This window comes from Protopterus annectens, chromosome 11.part0 (genome assembly GCF_019279795.1).
Source record: "Protopterus annectens isolate FY-2018-M chromosome 11.part0, PAN1.0, whole genome shotgun sequence".
Taxonomy (NCBI): domain Eukaryota; kingdom Metazoa; phylum Chordata; order Ceratodontiformes; family Protopteridae; genus Protopterus; species Protopterus annectens.
In genome coordinates, this window is record NC_056745.1 from 1136556033 (window position 1) to 1136573025 (window position 16993).

Sequence of the window (16993 nt, forward strand, 5' to 3'; positions counted from 1 at the left end):
AGTCATTCAGCCCCACATGGACTATGGCGGAGTCTTGTCGGTACTTGTGGTTGAGTAACTTGAGTACTTGAGTGACTTGACGGACTCTGGCACCTAAAAAGCAGCTAACCGTAACCCACTTCTTATCTAGCTTGGTAAGGGGAACATCTGTGTGTCTCACAATGGAGACACCTATGACCAGTATATTAGGTTTTGTGGTGTTACGTCTTATGGGCTTATTTGATGAGACACTTGTGTGTGTGTTATTATGTGTGGTTTCCATTTGGGAGGCCTCTGATCTATTGCTAAGTTACTAGTGAGTACCTCTGCATATGTGGGTTTGTGTCGTGTCCTTATTTAGTGTGGGAAGTGTGTGTACATGTGCTGACAACCTGTTTGGTATTCGATTTGTTCTTGTGAGAGTCTTGCCTCTAATTTCTGCATCTCTCACATAAAGTATTCATTTGTTTCAGGAGTAAGTGGTTGCCAGTATACATGAGACAATTGCTACATTGCCTCAGGATGCCCATGCATATCAGGCTGGCTAAAGAGATGATGGGAAACTGCCAATCCATCGTAGCAGGTTCTTACTGTATATTTTATTTAGGAAGGAAATGGGTTAATTTGACAGGACTGTGCTGGTAGTGCAAGACTACAAGAGAGACCCATACTTTTGTGTAGGCTAAGGTTCATCAATAAGGCAATACTCCTAGAGCAGTAGAAAAGGTTGGAAGGGTTTCACTGACAGTTGCTCCTTCCTTTCAATTATGAGCTGTCAATTGCACTTGATTCTGCAGGGGCTCTCAGTGCAGTGACACTTTTAACACATCTGCAGTAGTGGGGGGGGGGGCTGTCAATTCCTCTTGGACCACAAAAGAAAACCCTGAACAAAGGCCTGAAATTTAGCTACTTTTCTAGCTGTAGCTGGATAACTTCAAAGTATAGTGTAAAACAAGCTCTGAGCCAAACATAAATGAGGGTGATTAGAGACAGAAAAGAACCTGTCCTGTTACAGAAGGTATAGAAGATGACAGTGACTCTCACAAATCATATTATATGTCAAAGGCATGGGAATTCATAGTTACTTCTTACTGTCTGGCATGAGTCATACAAAGCATTATGGAAAAGAGAAAGGGTTGAGGAAGAATAAGATCGCGTTGATGCATCAAGCCCCATTGGTAGCCATGTTGTGGAAAACAGGCTAAAATTAGAAGTAAAGCACTTAGACTGATTTTGAGATGTTAAATAGGTCAAGAAACAGAGTGAAAAAAAAGATTTTTTCACTTCTAGGGTGAAGTTTTCATTTAAAGCAGCAGCAGACAGTACAGTTTTTTGAGACTGATAAAATAGTCACAGTATATAAGAGAAGTGCAAAGAATTAAGAGCCTTTTTGTGTGCTTCCCAGCGTAAAAAGGTTAGGTAAACACCCACTGCCTCTAGATGAATAGTCCCAGTCCTCCTCATGTAAAATCACAGTAAAGGAGTGTCCGGAGTAAATGCTACCATAAACAAACTTAAAAGATATGAAATGCTGCCACAAACAAACTTAGATATGGATACAACAATGTACTTTAAACAGCTTATAAAAGTGTGATTATTCAATAAAAGTACTTTGTTTTGTATAAATGACCCAAGAGCCACTCAATTGTACAGAATTTTTAAAGCCACAAAAACAAGATAAGCTGGTTAATAAGCCCTCCAGCCAATAAAACTACATGCAGACATCTCAAGTGTTTCCTCAACCTAAATAGATCAGGCTACCTCCCAGTGCACTAAATGTACAATCCACTGACCTCTTGATGTAAAAACAAGTGCTTGTCAGAGTGTAAAGGTATGCTACTTTATCTAACAGCTCGCTACATAATGAATTCAGAGCAAGTAATTCAGTAGAACAGACAATGTGGGGCAAAAATACACTTAGCCCAAGAAAGGCAAATAAATAATTCAAGATATCATCAGCAGCAGTGTAGCAATGGAGGAGCTTTTTAAGCTCAATTTACAGTAGGGGTGGGCAGCTTAAAATCGCCAGATTTAAAAAGTAGATCAACGAAGGGGATAGTGGAGGGGAAAAACTAGCAGGGAATTACCAGCAGTGTTTATAGTTTATGCAGGTTTGAAATAATTTCAGAAAAAGACAAAGACTCAGAAATTCACTGTGTATTTAAACATCACTGACAAAAAAAACATTTTAAACAAAGAAGTTTGTGTCTGTCTCTCACACAGAAAAAAAAAAACACTAGGCCAAGCAGATTTCTTAAAACTGAAAACAAAATGGAGCAGGTAAAGCAGAAAGCAGCTCTATCACTCACAGACAAAAAAAATATACGTTTACTTTCCTCACCCAGCAGGGAATCACCAGCAGTTCTTTAGTTTAAGCAGACTTGAAAAAATCTTTTCAGAAAAAGACAAGGACCCAGAAATTCACTGTGTATTATCCATGATTCCTCCAAAAACATTCTCCTTCATATGGCATTGTGTTCTCAATATTTTCTCTGGTTACAGCCCTCTGATACCACCTGTAAAGAAAAGTAAGAGAGTTTCTGGTGTCCTGCCCAGATTCCTCCTAGTCATTATGAATAGCAGTTCGAGTCTCCTGTGGAAAGAGGAAGCTGGCCTAGTTGGGCTAACCTTTTCAACGAAGGGTAAATAAATAAAATAATAAACATATCTGCATTGTACCATTAAAGAGGCCATCTTAATGTTAATGGCTTTAAACAAATCAAATATAAGATACTACTGTAAAGTTGAAACCATATGTTAGGCACTGTTTTTGCACACCATTCTAAGCAGACTTATCCATGTATTCAATTTTTAAAGTTTTTGTTATGCTTGTCGACCTACCTCATAATGAACTTTTATTCTCCCAGTGCTGATACACTTGGCACCTGCCCCTATATGGTATAACTCTACTGCTTAGTCAAGCAGATATGAGCTATGGTGGTTAACATGATTTGTACCTAGTGAAAAGGTGCATGCAGAGGGATGTATACCATTGTCAGAGAGTTCTCCTGGAGACTGTTTGCACTGGGGGGGGGGGGTGCATATGACACTGATACAAGTCAGAAGCCTTTGTTATAGTCTATTTGGGATCTCAAATTATGAAGTGTTATAATGCATATGGATTCCTTTTACAAGGGGAGCAAAGAGTAGAGTGGGGTGCAGCACTCCCATTTTCCCTCAGTCCACACTGTTGCAAAGGGCTGTACCAAGCTAGTGGAACTGAATGATATTGCAGCAGATGGGGATTTGCTTTACCTGAGTGAATTACGGCAGTGATAGAAACACTTATGACAAAATCAGTTTCTTCATTGAGTTAATTTATTTGTGTTGTAGGTATCTCAGTTGGCTCCTCCCCAAATCCTGAGTTCTCAGCAGTTGATGTTGATCAGATACTAATTCAGAAGATAACAGAGAAGCAAGAAGATGTGAAACGAGCATTCCAGATCTGTGATACTGATCACTCATTGGGTGTCACGAAGGGAGAGTTCCGCAGAGTTATTGAAAACTTCATTCTTCCTCTTACACAAGTACAGTTTGATACTCTGCTAATAAAGGTACAGTAGCAGCACTATTGACAATAACACTTCATTTTTCTTAAAAAATATAGTCTGTGTGTTGATACACCTTTATGTTCTACACGGAATTCTTCTGATACAACTGGAGCTAAGCAGTAGTCTGTATCTTCTGAATAAACTTTACTTTTGTCATATAGAACATGCAGAAACCTAATGTAATTATGGGGAGAATATAAGGGTTGAGGTAGCAGCATGCAGATTTTGGTCCTCAAAACAGGGAAGTTGGAGTTGGCTGGTTTTCATAGTTATAGGGAACCATCTTTGAACGTGTCTGTTTGTGACTACAAAGCAGTCTATTATATTCCTAATTAATTTGAGTGCAGCAAATGTCCTGCTTACATACATGTATACCTAAGTAAATAAATAGCCCCAGAATTATAAAATAACCAAGGAATGAATGTGTGCTTCGCATGACTACTTTTGTAATAAAGCAAGCGAGAGTCTGAACAGGGAACTGGTTTGGGGGGGGGGGGCAAATGAAATTCCTTTTCATAAGTTTGAGATTTTAGGTTTATAGGTGTTTACAAGGTGTGTGTGTGTGTGTGTGTGTGTGTGTGTGTGTGTGTGTGTGTGTTGGGGGGGCAAATGGAATTCCTTTTCAGAAGTCTATGATTATAGGTTAGGCTCATAGGTGTTTACTAGGCTAATGACCACAAGGGGCTTTTTAAACCTAGCCATGCATCTCAAATCTCTGACAAGTTCTTATACCCTTGATAAGTATAAACAGGGTCTTGGGAGATGAAACATTTTCAAGCAGGGGCCTGGGAAATAAACCATTTACAGGCTACCTGTGTCCATTAGAGACATAGGTGTCAAACCAGGGATCAGTTTCTTTTTCCTCATCCAATTGTCCAAGTTGCATTTAAATTGGGTTAAGGAGGAACTCTGATTCATATGGACGGGGATCCTGTTCTAGAGAATGGATAGTCTCTGGGCTACATACCTGTCTTGCCAGTAGGTCCTATTTATATCACAGGCAAAGTTTAAGTCTAGAAAGGGCAATACTTATGCTCTTTGTTTTGTGGATATGCAGGAGGTCCATCAAAGTGGGGGCTTGACAATGCCTTGTATACCAGGCATAGATCTCCATTCAACAGTCTGTAGGAGACAGAATACAGGGATAGGGCCGTGAGTCAGTCTGCATAGGATGGCTACTTACGACCTGTATTCTTTTATTGAGGAACCTCTGTGGAAGTTCCAGTTGTTGGATATGCGTGGTTAGGTACATAGCAAAGGGGACATTGTACTTAATAGGTCTGATGAATGCCAGATACAGTGGAATAATGACTTTCTTGGACCTAGTTGCCATTCCTTTATTTATAAATTGCACAACATAAAATGATTTCCTCACTACTGTAGACACATGATGATCAAAGTCTAGATTACTGTCTATGAGTGTCCCCAAGTCCCTGTCTACTGGGTGGATTCTTAGGGGTGTGTTGTCAGTATGATAGTTACCAGGGGTGGATAACTTCCTAGAAGATACTTTTATAAATTTCTTGGCATTTAGTTTTAGTCCATGGCTCTGACAGCAGTTATTTGCCCTTGTCAACTATTCCTGGAGAACACTTGTGTCAGTGGGGGATTCAATGACAGCCCCTAATTTGCAATAATCTGCAAATTTAGTCAGCCAGAGGCCTGATATTAACCTTGATTTCAGAGAAGTAAATACCAAAAAAAGGAACGGTCCCAGAAACGATCCCTGAGGGACTCCACTGGTGACTGCCCTTGTTTATTAGAGATGGACTGCCCAGTTCTAATTTCCTGGGTCCTATCTGTGAGCCAGCTAGCTATCCATTGGGTGAAATAAGGGTTTCTACCTAAACTCTTGAGTTTGTCAACAATGCCAGAGTGGGGTATTGTCAAATGCCTTAACCAGGTCAGTGTAGGCAGTGTGAACCATTTTGCCCTCATCCATTGCATTGGTGGCTTTCTCAAAGAGATCCCTTGACTAAACCAAACTGGGTTGGACCCAGTGTTTGGAGGTTTCCTATGTCATTATTGGTCATTTCCATGATGATTCTTTCCATGGCTTTGCAGATGTGACTAGTGAGACTTATAAGTCTGTAATTTCTAGGGTCTTTAGGTGGTTCACCTTTGAGCACAGGGGTGACTGTTGCTGTTCTCCTTTCACAAGGCACAAGGTCTGTTTGGAGGTTATAGTTAAATAGCAGTTCCAGAGGTTCTGATAGGTCATGTATCATGTTATTTAGAAGACATCCTGGAATATTGTCTGGGTCCATTGATGCAGTGTTCTTGGCCTTAGAAAGAGCATTAAGGACCTGTTCCCTAGGGATAGCGGGGGGGGGGGGTGTTATATTTGGTGGTATTTCATAAGGTAAGGTTGATGGAGAAAGAGAGGGGTAAGGCTGAAACTGAAATTGTTGACAAGTAGGTTTGCTGTTGTCTTCAGTTTCGATGTAGGTGGCTGCATTAACTCGGCTCTGCACACAATTGTGCATTGCCTTTGAGGTTGCAGACATAGCTAAAGAATGCCTTGCAGTTGTTCTTGGCCTGGGAGGCAAAATTTACCTTAAATTTGGTTTTGTTAGACTTTATTTGTCCTCTGAGTTGTTTGTTTAGTTTAATGGGAATGCTTTTATCCTGCTGGGTGCTGCACCTCCTAATTTTTGCCATTATTGTTTTTCCTTCTGTTCTACAGCCTATTGATGTTGTAATTCCACCAGGGTGGCTTGTTTTTTGAGTTAGTTCTATTACCATGGGTACCATAGGGTTTTTGTGAACAGTTGCGTGTAGGCAGCAGTGTTCTCAGGGTTTATGGGAGCTTGAAATTTTGCCAGGTTATTTATTAATAGAACAAAGTTAGCCTTAGAGTAATTCCAGAATATCCCAGGTTTAGCAGGGCTTCCAGGTTTTAGTTTTATGTCAAAGGAGACCATTTTGTGGTCAGACCGTACCAGGGTAGACTTTGCACTAGGGGGTGTGCAGCACTCTCACATATTAGTAAGGACCATATCCAGTATGGTTGCACCCTTTGTTGGTGTATTGACAGTCTGGTCCAGGGAGTTTGTGTTTGCAAAATCCATGAATCTCTATGCCTGAATGTTTGGTGTCATATATGATTCCCAATTAATACTGGGGTAATTAAAGTCACCCATGAATATTGTAATGGGTTAGATGGTGAGTGTTTCCAATAGGTTTAAATACATGGTATGGGTTCCCTGGTTCATAGAGGGGGCCCTATAGCTTGCAAGGAAGTTTTTTCCTTGGTGACAGTAAAAGTTCATGAGACTGTAAGTGGTTGTGGCCTACCTGATTATGGATCATTGGAAATGGTATACAATTTGAAGTAACAAGGTGACCAGAGATGTATACCAGCAGGGTTCAGTACTCAGAACTATGAATGACATAAAAGTGTGCAGTGGGGTGGATGCACACTGTGGTGAAAAGGAAGAGTGGGGCTTTAGCTAGGCTGTAAGAACATCAGAAATGTGGCAACTATTATTTACTATAGAGAAGAGCAGAGCAATGCATAAAAAATGGGTATCAGTGGTACAGCTTAAAATGGGGTTGAGCCACTGATAACCACAGTAATGGAAGAGACACATAGTGGATGTTGTTAAAGCGTAGATAAATCAGAAATACTTTATTTACTTTTATTATCCAGGAATGTCCAGATGGGAAACCCAATTTTAGTGGAGTCCCAAGGAGCTAAAAAAAATCAAATGTGTATTTTTTATTTTTATTCATTTGTTAATTGGGAAACCAAGGCACAAGCCTTTCTTCACTAGTAACTTAGAACCCCACACCAGGCAAATAGATATGGAAACAGTCAAACCTCAGACTACTGAATAAACCTTGTTAGAGACTAAACTGACATACTTCATAAGGAAAACAATGGTAAACAACACAAAAAGCAGAAGTAAGGTACTAAAAGGAGTGTCAGCTACACAAAAATGACTATTCTAGAAAAGATAGTACACTATAGTTATTATAAACATAGTAGCAAGGTGTGATAAAAACATTTCAGGTAACTCCTGTAAACAGGCAATTGATGTCAAAAAGTACTGAGATAGATGACAGAAAAGTGCAGTGTATATGATGGCCAGAACAAGTAAGGTTACCCTGTTATTGTAAGTAGTAGGTGAAAGTTAAAAAGTATCTGTCAAAGCCATATGTTGACTTACATAATGTTGGTGGTACTTAATATGTAATGTCATAGCATGCTGCATTAGGTATTTTGAATTATACCGATTGCTTAATAGCCCTGTGGTTGACTGAAAAAAAATGAAAAAGGGTAGCGTTAGTCAAAACGGAGGAGTTATTGAAACACTGTAGACATGAAACTACTCCACACCCAGGTTACAATAAACAATGCAAACCACAAAATTTTGTCATGTATGATTGCATTCATTCCATGTCACATGAATAACAGACCCAGTTCCTGATAAACTTAATAATCTTACATAACAGAAAATATTTTTCAGTGACTTTAATTACTCCTCCATTGACTGAGAAAACTGTGCCTCAGACATTAATTGTGGGCAGAGTCTACTAGGTTTCATAAACTGTAACAGATGATAAAAATGCTGAAAAGGAGTAGAAACCTACTAGATGTCACCCTGACAAACATCCCTGCCAGCTTTGCTGAAGTTCAGTGCAACTCCTTTTACACGATGATCACAAATGCTGTGATGTTCTTCATATACATGAAACCAAACCTAATAAAGGATGTTGGGGAAGAGGCAAACTGTACATTAAACCCTGATTGGAGAACAAATGATGTCCTTCCATACCACTCTTGCTGTATTCCTTACTCATAGGATCCCCTGCCAAGGGTAGGCCAACATCAGGCCAGCATACCAAAGCCTTTGGATTTTAAAGCTGTACATCACACATATGCTCTCGTCTCACAGTGTAGGGCATAAAGGTGACATACGAATGTACATACCACAAATCTTCTTTGCCTCCAGTCCACACGCCATCTTTGATGGTCAGTGTGAATGCTCCTTCATCTGCTGGTTACCAAACTGTTTTCAAATAAGTGTCCCTTTGGGGTTTGTCCTTCTTATCTTGACTTTTTCTTTTTGTTATGAGGTTACATGTCATCCAAAAAAGGAAGATGTAATTGTGGGAGACAGATAAACCATAAGGACAGTCATGAGCAGTGTTTGTTTTGCTCGGGTACTTCTCATGACCATACATTGTGCCCAATTTGTCAAGCATTTGTCCCTCAAACTCTTTGTAGTCATCTCTCCTCCTTGTCCATCTACTTAGAGAACCAACGTCTTAAGTTGTTGGCTTAGGGTGCAATGGGGGAATCGGCACGGCCAGAGGGACTGCTGTCTCCCAAGAAAAAGACCAAAAAGTTAGGTCAAATTTGGCTGCTGTACTATCCCCCTCGTGGACATCTCTCACAAGGCTGGCAAAAGCTCAGAAGATCATCCGGTTGTCCTATTGGATTAATATGCCATAACCACTTTGGAGGCCAGCAAGGATCCGGCTTCTTGCACGTCCTCAGAGGCTATGCAGATGCCCATTACGGATGTTGAGGGAGTACTGCAACTGATCATATCCGAGGGACTGAGGGGCATTCCACATATTCTTGTTAGGGAAGAGGTTTCTACTACATTGATTGAATGTCGGCAAGGGTCCAAACCTGAAAATAATAACATTCTTCTAAAAGATAAAACTTATGTTACTTCATTATTACATTTGCACTACCTAACTCCAATAAAAATTAAATTGTATATTTTTTTTAAATGTTAAGGGCAGATTCAATATACCCTACATGGTCTACTAATACAGTGTGCTTGATGTTTTAGCGCACTGTTTTATATTCAGTAAACAGCTCTACATGGTGTGTAGATCTGCGCAACCAGAGTAAACACCATGGCATGCTAATTACAGCATAAGCAGCTGAACTGTATGCTTATCAGCAAATCAAAGCTGGAGGAGCTATTCAACAAGCTATAAAGTAACCATGCAGACTCAGTGCTGGTTTTCATTGCGAATTCCAAAACCTGTTGTAATATAGCCACGGAAAGAATTCTACACAGAATGTTAGGGGCTGCTGTTGCTTTAATTCATGAATATGTGCAACAGGCTGAAATCAATGCTGCTGGTGGTAATAGACTATGGCTAGAAAGGAGAAGAGTTTTCATACCCTTGTTAACTTATCACAGTCTGCATGAAGTGGAAATTGATTGTAGAGTGATACAGGGTAGATATTGACACACTGCAGGAACTCTGCAACTTGTGTCATCCTCAACTCAGACCCATAGCAAACTGAAGGGAACCAGTACTACTGGAGACAAAGGTATGTATAGCACTTAAAATTTTAGAGGAACCTTTCAGTGACCAACAGGGGGGCATGTTGGCATGCCACATGCATCAGCATCCAGGATCCTCCATCAGTTTCTGAATGCTATGCTCCAGTATGCCAGTGACCACATATATTTTCCCCGTACTCCTGAGGACAGGGCCACAAATATGTAGAATGTCTACTCTGTAGCACACTACCCTGATGTACTGGGTGCCATAGATTGTACACACATAGAAATCAGTTCACAACCTGGTGAACAGAGACGGGTTTACATAAATAGAAAGGGCTTCCAATCAATTAACTACCAAGTTGTGTGCAATGCTAAGGGAATCATCTTGAATGTGTGTGCTGGCAAACCAGGCACTTACCACAACTTATATAAACTGGCACACCTTCCAGCTGTATCAGATGTTCACTAGGGGTGGTATCTCACAGGGTAATTTACTGGGGGATACAGGTTATGCACTGGAACCATGGCTGATGATGCCCATCAGAAATGCACACAGACCTTCTGAATAACACCATAATGAAACACACACACAAACCAGAATTATCATAGAGCATGTGTCTGTGCTGCTGAAGTCATGGCTCTGGTGCCTGGATACATCTGGGGGAGTCCTGCAGTACAATCCATGTACATATACTGAAATATTCAACATCTGTGCCATGCTTCACAACATCATCCTGAGAAAGCAGCTTCAGCATGATTAACAAGAGGAAGGGGCACACATCCCACCACCATTAACAAGGTCACCACAGCCACAAACAGGTGAGGAGACAGAGGGGAAACCAACAGCTGCTGTGGGAGATGTAGGGATGATCAATATGCCCACACATTGGCTAAGAGACAACACATAGCACACTCATTCTCCACCTAAGGGGCTAAATCCTTAATCCTGTGCACATACATATATTAACATTGATGCCAGGCAATGCTGACAACCTTTACCTACCCATGTAATGACCGTGTACTCCTAGCATCAAACAGACTCAGCCCTGAATTAAAACTATAGCAACTGCTGGATTTACAAGGTAAGTGTTGAACCTGGAGTGTTAAAACAGAATTGTGTAATAATACAAATGAATGGCATGTCCTTGCATGTTGTTACTTGGTAATGTAAGTAAAAGGTGGGTGATTTGTACAGCAGTGACTTTAATGTGTGACAGCAGAGATTTATGTGACTACATGTGTCCTGTATCAAGTAATATGCCTCAGCCATCAAAGATTCACGCATTCATAGGATAATGCACATAAGTATCACATAAATCAAAGATCTTCTTCAATGTAACACATAAAAGGTAGTATTTCGGTATTACTCATTTGAGAAACATAAAACAGTAAAGATAAGGACCTTCCAAGATAGCTGCACACTGAATGACAGCTTGTTTCTAGCTCTCCCAATATGAAAACAGAGACTCAGCAGAGAAGACCAGTGGACTTGTATTTATAGGTAAATGTCAGTAACTGGCAAGTCCGTGCACTGCCTGGATGCCAAGAATAAAGAAATACAGAAGATCTGGAAAAAAATCAGCTTCAAAAAGTGAGGAAGAAATACTGAGTGGGGAAAGTTCTGCAGCTGTTTAGCAAAAAGCAATGCAACCTTCAGACATGACTTCCAGTAACCTACAGGAGAATATAAGACAGCTGCAATATAGATCTGGTTAAACTAAACAAAACACTGATGGAGTACATTGACACAGACAACAAAACGCTGGAAAAATGGAAGAAGCTTTAAACACATATTCAGATGAGATGATAAAGCTCCAAAAATCAGGGGTCAAGACGAAGAAAAGGATAAAAAGAGTAGCACGCTGAAGGTAGACTCAAAAGGACAATCTTTAATTCAATGTAAAACGCACTGTACTACACAATGCCAATGCTGGTTCTTGTGCAAAACAGAAATAATTTTGTTAAAAAAACTCCACAATATCAATGCTGGTCCTTGTAGATAAAAAACGTTATTTAAGGTTGAATTAAGTGGTTTTGTTTCTGTACTATCAGAAACTTCCTCAGAATATCTTCACATTTGATGAATGAGATTTTATAGTAAACCACAACCACACCTTCAATAAAGACCACCCAATTAAAATCGCTATCTAATGCATAAAACATAAGCATCTTTTAAAAAACATAAATATGGTGCATTAAATTCACTCACAAATACATACTATATAGAATTAAAATGAATAAATATCTTAAAACTAAAAGGCTCTCTCTCTAAGGCTTTTAGCTTCAAAAAACATGTTATGGACAAGGATTCATTCAAGCCTGGCCATTCTGTAGCATTAGTCCTAATTTGCCATAATGTTTCTTGTCTCTCTCAGACAAGGTGCCGGGGACCCCCTCTAGTCCTATATTCTATTACTTCCACAATAAAAAAACTTGAATGAATTATCACTAAATTCTAGAATGTGTTTGGCTAAGGCATTTGTTTCTTTCCTGTTTTTTATGTCCCTCAAGTGCTCATATATTCTATTTTTTAATTTTCTCTCAGTTTTTCCAGTATAGAATCCTCTGCATTTGTTACACAAAGCACAATATACCACCCTTTCAGTGTTACAATCACATTTATTTTTTAACTTTATTTGCACCTTATTAATGGTGAATATGTTCCCCTCCCAAATGAATGGACAATAGTTGCAAGCTCCACATTTTTTCATATTGCCATTTGAGAAATGTTGGTCACCTTTATTTTTTTAGACATCTCCTTTTTCTAGGCACTACCGTAGGGTGTTCAAGTTTATTATGAATATCCTTGTTACTGGCAAAAACAACCCAATTTAGATATAAAATATCTTTAATCAAGTTGCTAGGTATGTTAAAAGTAGTAATAAAGGCTGTTTTATAGTCCCTCTGTTATATATTGTTGGATGTTGACCTAGTTAGTGCCATTCCTTCATCATTTTCATGATGATTATTAAAACTAGGAGGTTCCAGGGCAGGGATGGCCATGTCTGTTGTTATATTACTAGGATGGTTATAATCTGTAGGAACTCTTTCCCTCAATAATGGTTTAAAAAATCCGGATTCTCTTTTGTTTGTCACCTCTAACATAACACCCCTCACTAATCCGACTGGGTATCCTCTATTCAAAAGCATATTTTTCAACACTTCACATTCATCTAAAAATGAATCGAAGCAGGATACCATCCTCGCAGCCCTCAAACTGCCACTTCACTACACCTTTTTTCTGCCTATGGGGTGCCCACTATCGAAATGTCAGAAACTGGTAGAATAGGTGGGTTTTCTATAAATTTCAGCTAAAAAACATTGTAAGGTAAAATCCTTCTTCAATTTTAGATCCAAATAGGCAATTTCTTGATGGTTTATGTTATGGGAAAATTTTAAAAAACCTGTTGACTCATTAATGTATTCAATAAACTCAGAAATCATACTAAATGGTCCATTCCAAAAAATAAAGATGTCATCCAAAAACCATAAAAGGGTGAGTTCACAAGGCATATTTGCTCCCACTCTAACATGACTATGTTGGCATAGATACCACCTCATGACGCCCCCATTGCAACACCTTTCATTTGTAAATAGAATTCACCATTAAACAAAATGAAGTTATTCTTCAACACTATTTCCATTAATTGTTCAAATGTATTGATAACCCCTTGCTGTAAACCTTTTCTTAAAGATAATTGCCAAACCATTCCAAACCTGTGCCATGAGGGATGGAGGTATATAAATCCTTTACATCAATAGTGATAATTTATTTATTTATTTTTATTTTACATTTGTTGACCGGGCTAGTCTAACTGGATATATGTCCATTTTCAGTAGAGGACCGGGGAGAAAAGCTCCAAACATGATCAGTAACAAAGTTAACAATATATAAAAGGACATGTATATAAAAAATACAGTACAAAGGTAGAATTGGTTAAATGAAAAATATAGTAATAAAATTATGGGCTATAGCCATTGTACTAAATGTTAACTAAATATAAAATAAGAAACACTTGTTCAAAACACAAAACAGAGTAAGATCATTGTAATTTTACTTTTAATATAAATAATGAGGAAAAAAGTAGGTTTGGAGGATTAGGTTAGTGTGAGGGGAAAGGGATTTGAGCAGGAGGGGCAGAGGATTTCAGTCTGGGTTAGCACAAGGACAGAGCCACTGGGTTTTAAGATGATAAAAAGTACCATATTGCAAAAACTCAAGTTTGTTCATCCTATCCAAAAAGTCCCAAGAATCTTTCACTATAGTTAATTCATCTTTCAATAAATTATTCAGCTTTGTACCAATAAACTTAGAAATAGGCTGGGTAATAGAACCCCTAGAATCCACAATAGGTCTCGGGTGGGTGGTCTAAGTTTTTATGGATTTTGGGAAGTCCAAAAATAGTTGGAAATTTTGGATAGGCCACATTCATATAATTATATTCATCAATTGTGATATTATGTTCAATAAAAAGATCATTTAGTTCATTTTTTTATTCTCCTATGTGCTCCATTCACTTCATTTAGGGACACTACATGGTAAGTGTCACTTATTAGTACTTGTAACATTTTCTCTTGATACAGTTTATTGTCCATGTTTATAATCCCTCCACCCTTATCAGGTTTAATGATCCTTGCAGTGTTATTTCCTTTTATTTTTTTTTTCAAACTCAATTTTTCAGCTTTACTCAAATTCCCCACAGGACAGTTCCTAAATGTGTTATGAATATCTATTTCACATAACCTTTCAAACAACAATAAGGCTGGATGAATAGGTGGATTGTATGCGCTGTAAATTTGTAATGGATTACTTACATATTCTATATTTTGGAATACAATTTTCAGATTTAACTTTCTAATAAAAAGCTTCAAATCTACAATAGTGATAGCCATATTCAAATCACTTTCTGGGACAAAAGATAAACCCCTAGCCAAAAGATCACAGTCCACGATGTTAATAGACAGGGTAGAGAAGTTGAAGACTTTAAGGTCCCCATTCATGTTTAGATGAATAGTTAAAGCATTAGTTGTCTTATTATCAACCTGCTGATTATTCACCAATGTCCACGACTGTTGCCTCTCCAATTCCCCCTGGTGTTGCCTTTCGGGTGATAGTAGTTCTTGTTCTTTCGAAAATTTTATGAAAGTTTGTATAAAGTAAAGGAATATGGAAATCGAGAAAAGATACAAATGGAAATGTTGATGGAAGAATTAAATATGTCATGGTTAGAGATAGATGAGGCTTAACTACTAACAGGATAGGAGGAGATGATATAAAAATGGCTATGTATAACCAATTGTGAAGATTGGATAAAGATAGATGAAGGCTGCCAGCCTAGCCAGGTAGGATTTTATAGATAATTCTATCAATTGTAAATATGAATGTTGAACTACAGACTTGTTTTCTTAATTGAAAGCAATACTGGGAAATGTTGAACTACAAGCTTGTTTTCTTAAATGAAATAATATGCTGTGAAATGTTAAAACAATGTAGCAACATTGCCCTCTGCTGTAAAGAAAGCTAAGTCAATTATTTCTAGTCTGTCCTTTGAATTTGAAATTATTCCATGCCTGTCCCTTTGAAGTTAGAATTTGGAGTCGATGAGTCTGAGCATCCTGTCTATTGTTTTAACTGCAGGAATAATTACTAGAGTTTACATGTGGAAAGTCTTTTATTGATATAGATTCCTGCAGGTGCAAGATAACAATTATGTAGTATCTGTTAGTCTGGGAACACCAGGAAAGTGTAAAAGAAATGATGTAATGGGAACAAGGACTGCAATAGCAATTTAAACACAGAGAATCAGAAGGTATTAAGCATTTTTGTCTTGACCATCCAACTCACAGCACTGTCTTGCTCATATGCAAGTTATCTTAGACTTGTGTTTTCTTTTAGAAATAGCTAGGAACTAGAAAGATTAGACTGTTTTTCTGTGATGTTAGGACTGTATTACTGAATTATTTTAAGTATTTATGTGTGATCTCTGAACTCTTGACTAGCACTGTGTAGTAGAAAGTATTGTCTTGTGGTTTTAATTATTTATTATTAAATATTTTAAAACCTTTTAACTGTGGCTGTTTTCTTTGTAGAGATAATTTAAGCTCTTTAGAGTACCTGCATGCCTTTGGTAAAATTGTACAAAGCCACTCCAATAGCTTTAGTCGCGGGCTATACTACCAATTGGATAATAATATTGCACAGTAATAATTGGACACCCTTTTAAGGGCCTTTGAGTAGCTGATAAATATTAGCTGGGTGGTGGCAAGTGGTACTACTGTATAGTCTGGGTAAAAGAGGCACAGCTGGAGAACCTGTGCCAGCCTTCCCCAGAAGTGTCTGTGTGGTTGTATAAACTCTTATCTCAAAGTGTGTGTGTCAGCTACTTGGGCAGGGACACGAAGCAATGGTTGGACAGAGAGAGTGCTGGAGATTTTAGCTTGCCCTGCTGGCTGAGATCTGTACTCTATAGCTGTGCCAGTGGGGAGTCTTATTGGGGACCTGGAGAGCAAGGGAGTGAGCAACCCTGGACTGACTGTGGTCTCTGTGTGCTCTTAAAGGAAATTGCACTTACTGTGTGTATTTGTTATCCTTTCCTCATATATGAGATGCCCTCTCTGTTGTTAGTGGGGAGAATTGAGGCTCCTTGATTGCTGGGCTATGGCACAGACATCACATATTAATTGTTTGGCAGTGGTGGGATATCCACATCACATGTTAATTAGCTGGCAAATACTAATTGGCTTGTAGTGGTGTGGGTAGAGTGAATTCATGTAGCTTGTGTACAGTGAGCTTTGAAGGTGTTTTGCACTCTAAATCAGCCACGCAGTGAATATTCAGAGTTCAGATCACAATTGTTTTATTTCTTTTGTTAGCTTAGTCAGGGTGAGCAGGCAGCATGTCGGCAGAGGAGTATGGAAAGCTGACAAGGAGCCAGCTGGTGGCGATGTGCCAGGCTAGGGGACTGGTGCATGGAATCCTGACTAAGGCAGACCTGATTGCAGCCTTGATTACAGCTGCAACAGAAAACAGCAACCAGGAGGACAGTCAGACTCTAAGTGGAGATCTAATACCCTCAGAGAATGGACAGCTCAACCTTTCTTTAGTGGACTTAAAAATCCATCTGGAGCTAAAGAGACTTGAGTTCATGGCCAGGCGCATGAAATTATAAGTAGCTGGGAAACTGAGGCATCTAGAGAGTGTGG

General features: G+C 38.9%; 1 protein-coding gene across 1 annotated transcript in view; it reads left to right on the plus strand.

The window, feature by feature from the left end:
- The window catches only part of EFCAB6 (EF-hand calcium binding domain 6), a 3527179-nt gene that overhangs the window by 466074 nt on the left and 3044112 nt on the right, over window positions 1–16993 (plus strand). The window contains exon 3 of the mRNA XM_044088493.1: window positions 3313–3533. Coding sequence (XP_043944428.1) covers window positions 3313–3533 — 221 coding nt within the window. The remainder of the gene's footprint in view (window positions 1–3312; window positions 3534–16993) is intronic.